The 12,500-nt window shown below is 38.6% G+C and overlaps 1 protein-coding gene across 2 annotated transcripts in view; it reads right to left on the bottom strand.

Annotated features, from left to right (window-relative positions):
• Positions 1-2,438: 2,438 nt before the first annotated feature.
• Positions 2,439-12,500, bottom strand: part of LOC138013560 (uncharacterized) — a 60,797-nt gene continuing 50,735 nt past the window's right edge. For both annotated transcript variants that reach the window (XM_068860669.1, XM_068860667.1), the window contains exons 5-6: positions 9,011-9,324; positions 2,439-7,652 (exon numbers count right to left, since the gene is read on the bottom strand). In XM_068860669.1, coding sequence (XP_068716770.1) covers positions 7,290-7,652; positions 9,011-9,324 — 677 coding nt within the window. In that variant the 3' untranslated portion in view covers positions 2,439-7,289. The remainder of the gene's footprint in view (positions 7,653-9,010; positions 9,325-12,500) is intronic.

Genomic DNA, 12,500 nt, shown 5'->3' with positions numbered 1-12,500 from the left:
TGGAAACTCTGAGAACTTTCTTCATGATCTTGCAAGTGAATGTGAGAATTTCCTCTCCTCCATTATTATAAATATGCCGTCGGTTGAACAAATGTGGGTTGCTTTTAAAGAAATGCTGATGAGGAATGCCAAAAAGCACTTTCCATTGAAGATTATTAACTCGTTTAACTCAAATCCTTGGTTTGACAGGAGCATTAGGCATATGGTTAGGACAAAACAGCGCCTCTATAATCTTGCTAAACAAAAAACACTGCAGAGGGATGGACTAACTTTAAGAACTTTAGGCGCATAACTAAACATTGCATTAATCATGCTAGAAATAACCATATCTTCTCAATATTATCTGACAACATGTCTCAAAACCCTAAGAAATTTTGGAAGTATGTAAAGTCACAAAGGCAAAGATAGTGTGGGTATACCAACACTCACTGCTCAGGGCAGGCACTGTAGTTCAAACTTTGACAAGGAGGCTAGCTACAAGGCCAGTATTCTCAATGAATTTTTTCAATCTGTCTTCACTATAGAAAATGTAGATGACATGTCAGAAACTGCCCCCTTTCCCTTTGCCCCAATGGGCAATATTATAGTTAGTGTTTCAGGCATTTCCAAACTGTTATCAAATCTTAACCCCTCAAAGGCCTCTGGCTCTGACCAAATCCCACTCTACTTACTTAAGATATCTAGTAATGTCATATCCCCAGTCTTTCAGGTAATTTATCAGTCTTCTCTTGATACTGGCAAATTGCCTCTTGACTTTGAAGCATGCCTTAGTCTCACCGGTTTACAAGAAGGGATCTCGCTCAAGTCCCTCAAATTATCGACCAATCTCATTGACTTGTGTTCTCTATAAAACCTTTGAGCACATATACTCCAACATTATATCTCATTTGGATAAGCATTCACTGCTTTCACCTCTCCAGCATGGTTTCCGCAAAGGCCTATCATGCGAATCTCGATTGATTCTCATCCTTCACGACCTTACTTCAAACTTTGATCATAAGCTGCAAACTGATCTCATCCTTCTTAATTCCTCAAAGGCCTTTGATTCTGTTCCGCATCAATGCCTCCTATGGCATATGTGGTCAGACTCTAACTTGGATTAAGTCTTTTCTGTCTGATCGTACACAAACTACTGTGGTTGGTGGGTGTCAATCTGAGGTCTGCAGTGTGACCTCAGGCGTTCCCCAAGGGTCTGTCTTGGGATCTTTACTTTTTCTTATCTACGTAAATGATCTTCGTGATAATATTTCTTCTCAAATCCGCCTGTTTGCTGACGATTGCATCATTTATCTTGGCCTCTCCTCTTCTAAATCACCTGAACTACTCCAATCAGACTTAGATTCTCTTTCTTCTTGGGCAGAAAAGTGGCAAATGCGTTTTAATTGCAGCAAGTGTAATTCTATACATCTTACTCGAAATAAATCCCCAGTCGTCACTACTTATTTCCTAAATGGCCAAGCTCTTGAAAGGACCGATGCACATCCTTATCTTAGAGTTACCATTTCATCTGACCTCCGCCTAAACAATCATTGTGACTATGTCGTTAAAAAGAGCTCAAAAACTGTCAACTTTATTTCTCGTAATTTTCATTATTGTACTCGCGAGGCCAAACTGTGCGGCCGTCTCTTGAATATGCTTGTTGTGCTTGGGATCCCTATACTCAGCGCAATATTTCAAACCTTGAGAAAGTACAGCGGAGGGCTGCCCGCTTCGCCTTTTGAGACTACTCTCGCAACTCAAGTGTCTTTTACGTGCTTAAATTTCATGTATAAGTCCTCCCATAACCTTAATGAGGTGGATCTCTCTTAAGAATGTGACTCTCTCCCAATCTCAGACAAAACGATCTCATGATATGGTATTTAACCACCTCTCTCCCCGTACTGATGTCTTCAAATTTCCTTCTTCCCACGTACTATCCCTGTTTGGAACAGCCTCCCTTAGGAGTTTGTTTATTTCCCAATCCTCACTGCCTTCAGTTCTAGGGTGAATGCGTGGCGAAGTTATACCTGCCAACTTTTTCTGAGATATAGGCGTGAGATTTTTATCCTGGGAGTGCTGGGATTTTTGAAGACAACACGATCATTTCTGAAGATTTCCGAAGACGTCCGAAGTCTTCCGAAGACGTATAAACGCGTATAAACGCGAGCTCGCTCATTTATTCATTTTACACATGGTTTTCGTTCCTTACATGGGTCTGAGTTAACATATTTTTGGAAATTGTGTCAAGCAAGACGTCAGCAACTCACATTTTTCAATCAGGCGTGAGAAATTGGCCCGCAAGCGTGAGCCGGCGTGAGATCGAAGTTTTCAACCCGCAGGCGTGAGACTCACGCCTAAGGCGTGAGAGTTGGCAGGTATACGAAGTTGCTCTGTGACCTGACCTCAATTGGCTTTTTGCTGCAACAGTGTAGTAGACAATAAATTTATTGTACATGTAATTGATTATTTCATTATTTATTTATAGTCTATTTATTTCTTTTATTTATAGATGTGTAATTGCATAATGTGTGAACTTGTAATTTGCGTCACAAGATTGATTATTTGTTTGTACATTTTAGTTACATCGGTTGTTATGCAAACAAGCGTTACCGATGAATAAAACAGAAACAGAAACAGAACCAGAATAAGGTCTTGTAATGACAAAATTGCCTTGAACAGTGTTGTTGCTGACGTGACGCTTTTCAGAGCCACGTCTCGCGCGAAACGCGAACTTGGGCCACCAATGATGACATCAAATGTGAATGATCTCGTTTTCAGGGATAACGTGGAATAAAGTACAATAAAACTCTTTTTTGACCTGGAAATGACAAAGTTTCCTAACGGTTTCTAATTTTAACATGATTACTATTTTTTACAGTTTTTGCAGCGTGAATCTGTTTTTACAGTTGACTCTGAATTGGCGTTTTTCCTTTTCCCTTCGTTCGCTGAAGATGTGCTTGTTTTCTTTTAAAACTCATGCGATTCAAGAAAAATTCATTGCCTAACTGGTGAATTCCACAGTAAATTTCACTTGCAAAACCGATATCGCACTTATCGCTTTGTGATTCATGCGATCTCGGATTTTCGCGCGAAATTTACCGTGGAATTCACAAGTCATGTAGTTGATGAATTTTACTATAAAAGAAAGCGAAGAAAATAATTTAATTAAGCAGTAACCGGAACACAAAAAGGCGGACAACTCCAAAACGTTTTATTTTCACAAACCCTACAGGAAGTAAGAATACTGAAATAACCCGGGAGCTCTGTTTTTAGGCTTGGCTAAATCTATGTATTAAATTTTTATCGATAGGGGGTTGAAGATGACCTAGAAATAAATCTTTCTCTTAATTTCCAGTTCCATGACGTCTTTTGTTTGGAAATACAGCATTTTGAATTTCCGAATGGTCATCTTGTGTGACACCATGATACAAAGTTGTTTGGTTTAAAAAATAAAGTCTATGCCTATGATCTCAGCAGTCTGAGCGTTTCAAGTACATTAGGAGATGTATTTTGTCTCATGAGCGAAAAGTAAGCACTTTCATCGCTAAGTGAATTCCAGATATTCGTGTTGATTTCTGTGGTGCACCAACATGGCGGTTCCATACAAAACTCCATAAAGTTGCATGAAACGCTGCAACAAATAACTCAGAAACAATGTACAGACCTAAGAATTGGTGAGCATGCACAGTTTTTGGCTTATTCCATTGAACGGTTTCGATTTTAATCAAAAACATAAAACAAACAGCATAAATTCAAATATGATATACGTAAAATTAAGAAGACTGGTAACTAGCGAGAATAAGATAAAAATAGTAAGATAAATAGGTAGCAGTGAAAACTGACCGGTTAATAAAGCCACAGTTTTTCACTGCCAACGTTTTCGTTTAACGCTGGTTTAAGGACACGTATTAATAAACTTTCCTTTATTTTACAATGCAAATCAGAGTTACCATTTGCTAAAACTTGAAAATGGTCCTATTTTATGTTGTGACCTGTTTTTACTGAGCGATCTGCAATCGCGGACGTTTGACTGATCCCATTGAGTGCTTTGAATGATCTTTTTTACGGTCAAGTAAGCGACGTTTCGTTTTACCAATGTAAAACTCATTGCAATCCCAACAAGATTCCTTATAAACAACTTTGGATTTTTGTGATTTGCACAAACGATCTTTATAAGGGAAAAAAGACTTGATTCGACAGGTGCTCTGGAATATTATTTCGACGTTTACAAACCCATAAAACTTTATTTTAGGCGGCGTGTGACAACTTCACTTTGAAAACCTAACAAAGGCAAAACAAGAATGATATCTTTCTTGGGGACTGTAGCGATAGGATAAGAAAATTTAGCTTGATGCCTGTCATCATTCATATTAACCAGTCCTCCGAATTACGTCACCAGATCACCTGGGGAGAAAAATTTTAACGCCGTATCCCACAACCGCGCGCGGCCTTTTTTTCGAATTCAACACGGCAGAAGCGAGGTTAGATCTCGTCGGGTCTAATTGAATGTTCATTCAGTAGCAGGAAATGTGGTAGACACGGAATGATCTGTTGAGTTTTGGCGATGGAAATACTGCAGGGAGTTTGGAACAACACGTAAGGCCGCGAGCGGTTGCGGGACACGGCATTCCCATTCCTCCGAATTACGTCACCAGATCACCTGGATAGGAAATAATTCCTACTGGGTAACCATTTTGGAGCAAACGTTTCTTAATTTCCGACAAACCAGATTGAAGTAAAGAAGGTGAAGAACAAACCAGTCTTCTTAATTTTATATATATCATATTTGAATTTGTTCAACCGTCACTTCTGAAGATGTATGCTGTAGCATACGAAACGTCAAGTCAAAAGAAAAATGTGCTTTATCATTATGTTTGTAGATGCTGTTTGTTTTATGTTTTTGATGAAGTTGAAATGGCCAAAGAGCAAGAATATTTATGAGGTTTCGATTTTATTTTTTTGTTGCGTGACAGTGAAAACGATCTACACCACTATTACCCGCAAAATATAAGACGGTAATACATTGTAGTGTCCCGGTTTGACCGGTTTTGAACAAAGCAAATAAGGACGGAAAGGGAGTTTTTCAATGAAAGCCTGAGAATTAGCTTGACACTCGTTATTACGTTTATCCAATCAAATAAAGGACATTCGGCAGAAAATGCAATTGTTTTCAAAACACTCTTACCAAATAAAATTGAAGCAAAATAACACCTTTTTGTAGTGGAGTAATGAATCTCTTATTCGATGGCTTAACATACCGGTGATTTTGCTCATGGCTCGTATTTTTCCTCGCCCCTGCGGGGCTCGGAAAAATGCTACGCAACTCGCAAAATATCCACGTGTATTATATGTAAAACCATAGAATGAGATCAATTTATTGATACACAGATTAGCCAAGCCTAAAAGCGGAGCTCCTGGGTTATTTATTCTTACAATATGTTAACCTGGCTTGAGCCTGCGATCCAATCGAAACAGTACCCAGTCAGCGGTCAACTTGAAGAAAAACTGACCTCGATGAGCTTTTAACTTGAGACTGCGATATGGTCACGTGAACTGGTGAGCGGATACCTTGTTTTCACAGGTGTCAATTGAACATAACATGGATGTCCAATATCAAAGATGTACCTTGTAAACTAGCTATGGTATGGGCACGTGATACTGGTCACATTGTCATACATGGAGGGTTACAGATGGATTACGATATTTTCTTATCCAAGGTGCTCCGCGCGCGCGCGCACGCGCCGAGCTCTACTATCAGCCAAGATTATCCACTAAGGTGCAGTATTGCGGTTTATCAAAATATCTTGATAGGATGTTATTTGTTTGAGACTTGATATTTGGATATTTTATTGATATTTGGGTGATAATAGAATGATAATATCGAGGAATCATTTTCATCATAATGTGCATGTCAAATATTAAACTATCATTATCATTTGAGATTATCATGATAGTTGCTCAATAATTTTCGCTTGCAAATTCTGTAATTGTCGCCATCAAATCTTTAATTTGAAAAAGTGGTAAATTGAGATATCAAAGTATCACTCTCAAATCTTGAGAATAGCATGGAAAAATATATTTCTGAATAGCAAGCTATAATATCATGTATCACTCTCATTCTCAAATCATGTCTTACGCAAGTGATTTTATCATGTAACAAAGAAGAACAGACACTGACAGTGATTGTTTGATATATCATGATAATATCAAAATTCTCTAATAAAGCTGGAGAATACCACAATTGATCACTCTATTACCGGGTAGAAGAAAACCTTACTTAATAAAAATGTTGTGATAATATCATGATTTATCACTATATCACAGGGGGAAGAAGAAATTCCTACTTAATTAACTATTCTGATAATATCATGATTTATCACTATATCACAGGGGGAAGAAGAAATTCTTACTTAATTAAATATTCTGATAATATCATGATTTATCACTATATCACAGGGGGAAGAAGAAATTCTTACTTAATTAAATATTCTGATAATATCATGATTTATCACTATATCACAGGGGGAAGAAGAAATTCTTACTTAATTAAATATTCTGATAATATCATGATTTATCACTATATCACAGGAGGAAGAAGAAATTCTTACTTAATTAAATATTCTGATAATATCATGATAAATTATGCTTATATGATAAAAACCTAATGCGGAATATCAAAAAATCAGTCCCTTGTAAAACCATTGATTAATCATGATATTATCAACATTGCTTACAAGAAACATACAAGATATTTCTTGATATATCATAAGTGATAATTAGTCATGATATAGTGATAAACTGCAATGCTGCACCTGTCTCAGATTATCACACTTAGCAATTAAGGATTATAGCCCCACAGAAAAGCCTTTCTTTCCTGCCGGATGGTCCCCTTTTGGAACCTGTGCCCACAGCAACCCGTAAAGTAGAGAGGGATAGCACAAACTGGAATAAATCTTTCACGACTTAACTTGTGATCCTTGAAGCACTGCTTAAATCACATGGTGTATAGGTAACCAGGAAGAAGAAAGTGGGAAAAGGGCTGCTGTATTGAATATTTGCAGTCCTTTGTCTCACATGTTAGTTCTGCCATCATGCCTCTGTATTGTAGCTAGGAGAGAGGCATGGATCAATGGAAGCATGCATCAAAGGTTGATCGGTGTCATGGTTGATGTGGCTTTTTTAGGTTTCCATTCATTCGTCATACTTCGTGAAGGTAAACATTGTTATTTTTGTACTACTTGCTTCCTTAGATGAAGAGCACACTTCACAAGCTAATGTTGGAATTTACAACTTGGGATTTGTTGCTTCAGTCACTCTTGATCACCCTCCTCCACTTTCTTTCCGTAAACAGCCATCCTAATCTTCTCTATCGACGGGTCAGACAATGGAACACCATTTGTTTCACTATTGTCATTTTCTTCAATCGATCCAGCATTATTTAAGCGGACAAAGTTTTTGTCGACAGGAAAATTAGACATGTCTTCAACAGATTCTTTTTTAGCGATGGCATAATCACGCGATGGAAGTCTGGTTACCTCTACATCTTCACAGTCATCTCCTTGTTTCTGCACAGAACTGCTGTGCTCTTCATATGATTCCATCTTTTCATACTTGAGGACAGTTCGTAAAGCCAGGATGCTTACGGGAAAATGTACTACTTTAGTTGCCTTGGACTATAAAAAGAAAATAATAAACCCATTCAATTGGGAAAGTTCGATTAGTGCTGCCTTGGGCAAATAACTGTTGATTTGCTTTAAATGAAACTTGGTTGCCGTCTCCATCGTGTTAATTCCAGGCCCCAGGGCCCGGTTGTTCAAAAGCCGATTAACGCCAATCCCAGATTAAAAATTAACCAAGGAGTTTATTTTTCTACTCCCAAAACTTTACATTAGAAGAAGTCAATCTTCAAAAACAAAAATAGGCAAAAGAAACTGTTGTGGAACTGATTCAGTATTGTGTAGACTGATCGTTGTGTACAATAGGCCATTTCCGAGTTCATGTCTGCCTCCTCTTCAAAGCAAGTCTAAGTGCGAAGTATTTCTTATGTAAATTAGTTTTCATTCGTATGTAAAGTAGAACTTATTACCATCACAAAAACTTTGCACTTAGACTCGCTTTGAAGAGGAGGCAGTCATGAACTCGGAAATGGTCTATTGTGTACAACTTTGATCCTTTGTTCGATTGAATAGGACCTTAATTACTTTGTTACCCCTGTATTCCTTTAGGATTTAAGAATATGTATATATCTATTGCTTTTCGCTCTATGTAAAAGGTTGGATGTTGAATGTTGGATGTTTCCCATTTAAATTAAACTGTGTTTGTAGAATCATTGTGAGGTGAAGAACACAACAGAAACTTTCACCAAAAAGATGAAAACATAAACGTTTACGCTAATCCTGTATTAAGTTAATTGGCTTTCGAAGAACAGGGCCCATTTGTTCAAACGATGGATAGCGCTATCCGCTGGATAAATTACTATCCAGCGGCTAATTCGTAGTGAAGCCAATTGGGTCATCCAATGGATAGTTTTGAACAACTGGGGCCAGATGGATTTATTGTGACACAGATGGTTGAGGAGTAAAGCACTGTTGTCAGCCTAGTCCTGTTAAAGCCTAGACTTTTGAAGGCTTCTTTTTAGTTTCATAGGTATTTAAGTTGCTCTCTTAACTGTTATGAGAACTTCCACTTAAAAACAACACAATCCGCAGTTCAAAGTGTAAGACGTATTTCACAACCACTCGGCATGCCCAGTAGATACTGCAATACCACTTCACTGGGAATAAAGTAAGTGCCAAAAGTAACATGTCTCTCAATGTTTTTAGACATCATCAAGACAGATCCACCTCTAAGTTACTGAAGCGTGCATGCTCGAGATTTCTTATTCACGGCCTAACCAACATGGTCTGTCAGTTCTGAAGGTCTTCGGGTTTGGGTATTTTATGTGCGCCGATAAAAAATATTCAATTTTGAACACACGATGAATTCTCTCCTTTTTATCATTTAGACAAAACCTTTTGCTTAAAACACAAACCTTAGTGTTTGGGGTTTTTAAAATAGATCCTCTCCTCCGTACAACGTAACCAGGAAACACAACATTCTCAGAGTTTTCTCTTCCCGATTCTTCGATGACAGACGGCTCACGATCTGGCACTGTCACTTCCGACGATTTCATTTCGAATGAATTCAAGGGGTCACCGATGTATGTGTCCGGTGGTGAGGATTCAGAAGAGAAGTGCTCCGAGACTTCACAGGAACTATGAGATTCTGCCCTTAGGTCAGTGCTGGCAGGTCGAAATGGCTGAAGCAGGGCAGTCGGCCGAAATGGGATGTTTGCTTCCGCATTGGCTGCAAAGGCAGGACAAAAATTGTTAGGCGTTGACAGCTGAAAAGTACTTAACACAGCTCTAACATAACGGGTACCAAGGAAAATATCGGGGTTATTATTACCATTCTTAGCTGATGCAAACCCCAGATTTACATTAAAAAATCTTGCTTAAATTCCTAGCACCTTGAACACACAACTTAGTCAGAAAAGCCGGTTAATGAGCAACCGCTATCTGCTTAACGAAACACAACAGTGACTGAAAACCAAAAGCCAGTTCTTTAAAGGCTCACCATCAATTCAATCCTTACCCTGTGCTTGGCATCAGTTTCTAAAAATCCACAAAACATTTTGGGACAAAAAGGATATTTGAAAACTTCTACTCGAGAAGTTAAAGGGCTTTTAAAAAACAGAATCCAGAACACATTAGTAAGTAAACTTGCTTCTGGTCAGCGTAGCTGGAGGTAGTTAAACGATTTCGCGTTCGTGATAAGAAACAAGCACGTGAAAGGGTAAATGGATCGAGGACAAATGAGAAAATGAGGGAGTGACTCACGGAAACAAAGAGAGAAAAACCACCTGCAATCAACCCCGACGGAGCGAACGGCCGTCCTGATTGGTTGATATTAAAACCATGCCTCTAAAGGCTAACAATCCGAGCACGAAAAAAAAAAAAGGGAAAATGACATAACATCCGAAAAAAGAATCATTACAGGATCTAACACTTGGGTTTTCCGCTGCTTCTCTGATTTTTTGCTTCTGACTGGTTTATCATGCCACCTGCCCTGGCTAGGTTTTAATAAAATGGCACAGATGGGACAGACTTTGCCACGGTTGTCCGCGTTTGGGTAGCACTTTTTAGAATCTGCGAATGCTTTTGCTCTTAAATGAACTCCCTGTTTCTGCACTTCAAGCGTCAGTCAGTAACAAAAGCACTATTCACTCAAGAGGAAGAAAATAAAGTAATGAAAGTACATTTTGAAAAGACGAAAAACAGGCTGGCGCTAGAACGTTTCTCTAAAAAAAAGAAAACGTTAAAAAAAAAATTGCTCTATCAGATTTAACCACAGCGTACAAAAGAAAACCAAACAATGTATCAAAGGTTGATTCTCAGCTGGATTGCCATGTGTAAGTAATGACAAAGTTACTTCCTAAGTCATGTGTGACAAAGTCTTTGGGTCACACCACTATTTTTGTAGAGGGTCAAACTACATATCATATGAAAGCTAATGGATTGAATTATTTGTATAAAGTTTTTTGGTATTTAATATTGCCTTTTAGTTTTAAGGCCTCAAACTCAGAACGAACAAGTCTGCTGCAGAAGCTCCTGCCCCTTCACTTTATTGCCAAAATAACTGCACTTTGTTGCATCTTAGTCACAGATGAATGCACTTCAAAAACGTGTGAGGAATTTTTGATATGTTAAGAATGGAAGGACATCACACATCAAAGTCAAAACTCTCACCTCATACTTCATTTGGACAGAAAATGTGCCTTAAAACCAGTCTCCGAAGACAAACGAAAAATTCCTCACCATTGCCTGCGTGCGGTGGGGAAAATTGAACCAGAAATGTCAGGTTTCAAATGATTTTTTTTTCGGGCGCCAAAGTCGCTAACACTATAAAACATGTGTTTGGACGAGATGGAAGTGTTTAAAGAGAGTTGTAGCATTTGTGAGCGATTGGCTTACAAAAAGGTCTTGAAAAGGTCTTTCATTAAAGACGGCAGCAGCCGACGACGATAGTTCTTCATTAGGGTATGACAGAGAAATCTGACGATAGGGTAGGGCATTTCAACACCATTTTGGCCAAGGGGCCGGAATTTGAACGATCCAATCTTCAAAAGTCAAATACCGGGGGGAGGGGGGGGGGGGGTGGGGAACAATGTTGAATTTCGAGTTGATCGGCGCATAACTTCCAATAAATTGTCAATAAATAAAATAACACGAAAACCCACAAAGAAAAATTAACCAATTTTAACGATCTTTTTCGGGGTTTTGTCAGCCATGAAATCACTTTCTGAAATGTCTAGAGCAACAGACAAAGTCGATGTTTTGTATTTCGAGGGAGCTGCATGCATGGGCTACTGCAGCCATGCAGTAAGAAGATACGTAAGAATCATCGTGAATCTACTCTTAAACGGCTTATTGATTAATCAAAAATGCTGTCCTGGCAAAATAAGATCACAAAGTGTCTTTGGGCCTATCTAGCATCATCATACAGAAGCTACAGCCGCCGAAAAGCTGATTTCTTCATATTTGCCTTTTAGAACCGAGAATCGTCAAGGGCTGAAAAATGTCAAAATTTGCATGAATGACTCTCAGGGAACCCATATAATTTTCCAGTCATACCTGCAAGCGTACCATCCCAACAATGCCCTTGGTATCCTGTAACAAAGCGCACTGGATCTCGACTATTCTGTGTGATCAACGGTAAATACAAAAGTTGTCATTTAAAAACAAATGGTTTGCATCCCACATATGATATTATCCGAACCGTGTTGCTACATTCAACTATTTAGCGCCCAATATCTATTAAGTGAGAATCTACACCCTCTTCCCAGTCCTGAATCTGAAATCACAAATGGATCCCGTACGGTTAACAAATCGACTTATCAACGACGAAAAACATGGGATAAATCACCAAGATTTCACTGATATATTTTCACGAAAACAATAACAATTGCAACAAAGTCTACTACTCATGTGTCTTTGGAACTGTCAATATATCCGCAACACAACAGCTACGTTTCATGATTATTTATGCGAAAAGAGAGTTGATTTGTGTGCCTAACTGAGACTGGGTTGTCAGCAAATGATGCAGCTTTAAGGCTGAATGCTGGCGGCGGATATAAAATCTATGATTACCCACATACTTCTAGAGGAGGAGGTAGTATTGCTTTGGTTGCTAGAGAGGGGCTGCTTGTATCGTTAGGAAAACAGACCCCATGCCGTCCTTTGAATTTGTTGAACTTGAGGTTCGCTGGGACTCGTTTAAAATAAGATTGGTGATTATATTTATTGCATCACGCATTCTTCAACACACCATGTCACGGTGTCTACCTTTCTGAATGAATTTGCTAATTATTTGGAGTCCATTGTATTGTCAACTGAACCTCTCGTGATAACTGGTCACATGAATATTCATGTGGATGTAAACAATAAGTGGCTTGAAGATGTGAAGTTTATAGATCTGTTGGA

This window comes from Montipora capricornis, chromosome 8 (assembly GCF_036669925.1).
Source record: "Montipora capricornis isolate CH-2021 chromosome 8, ASM3666992v2, whole genome shotgun sequence".
In the NCBI taxonomy this organism is placed as follows: domain Eukaryota; kingdom Metazoa; phylum Cnidaria; class Anthozoa; order Scleractinia; family Acroporidae; genus Montipora; species Montipora capricornis.
The sequence above is the reverse complement of the archived record's forward strand: the minus strand, read 5'-3'. Positions and strand labels throughout refer to the sequence as shown.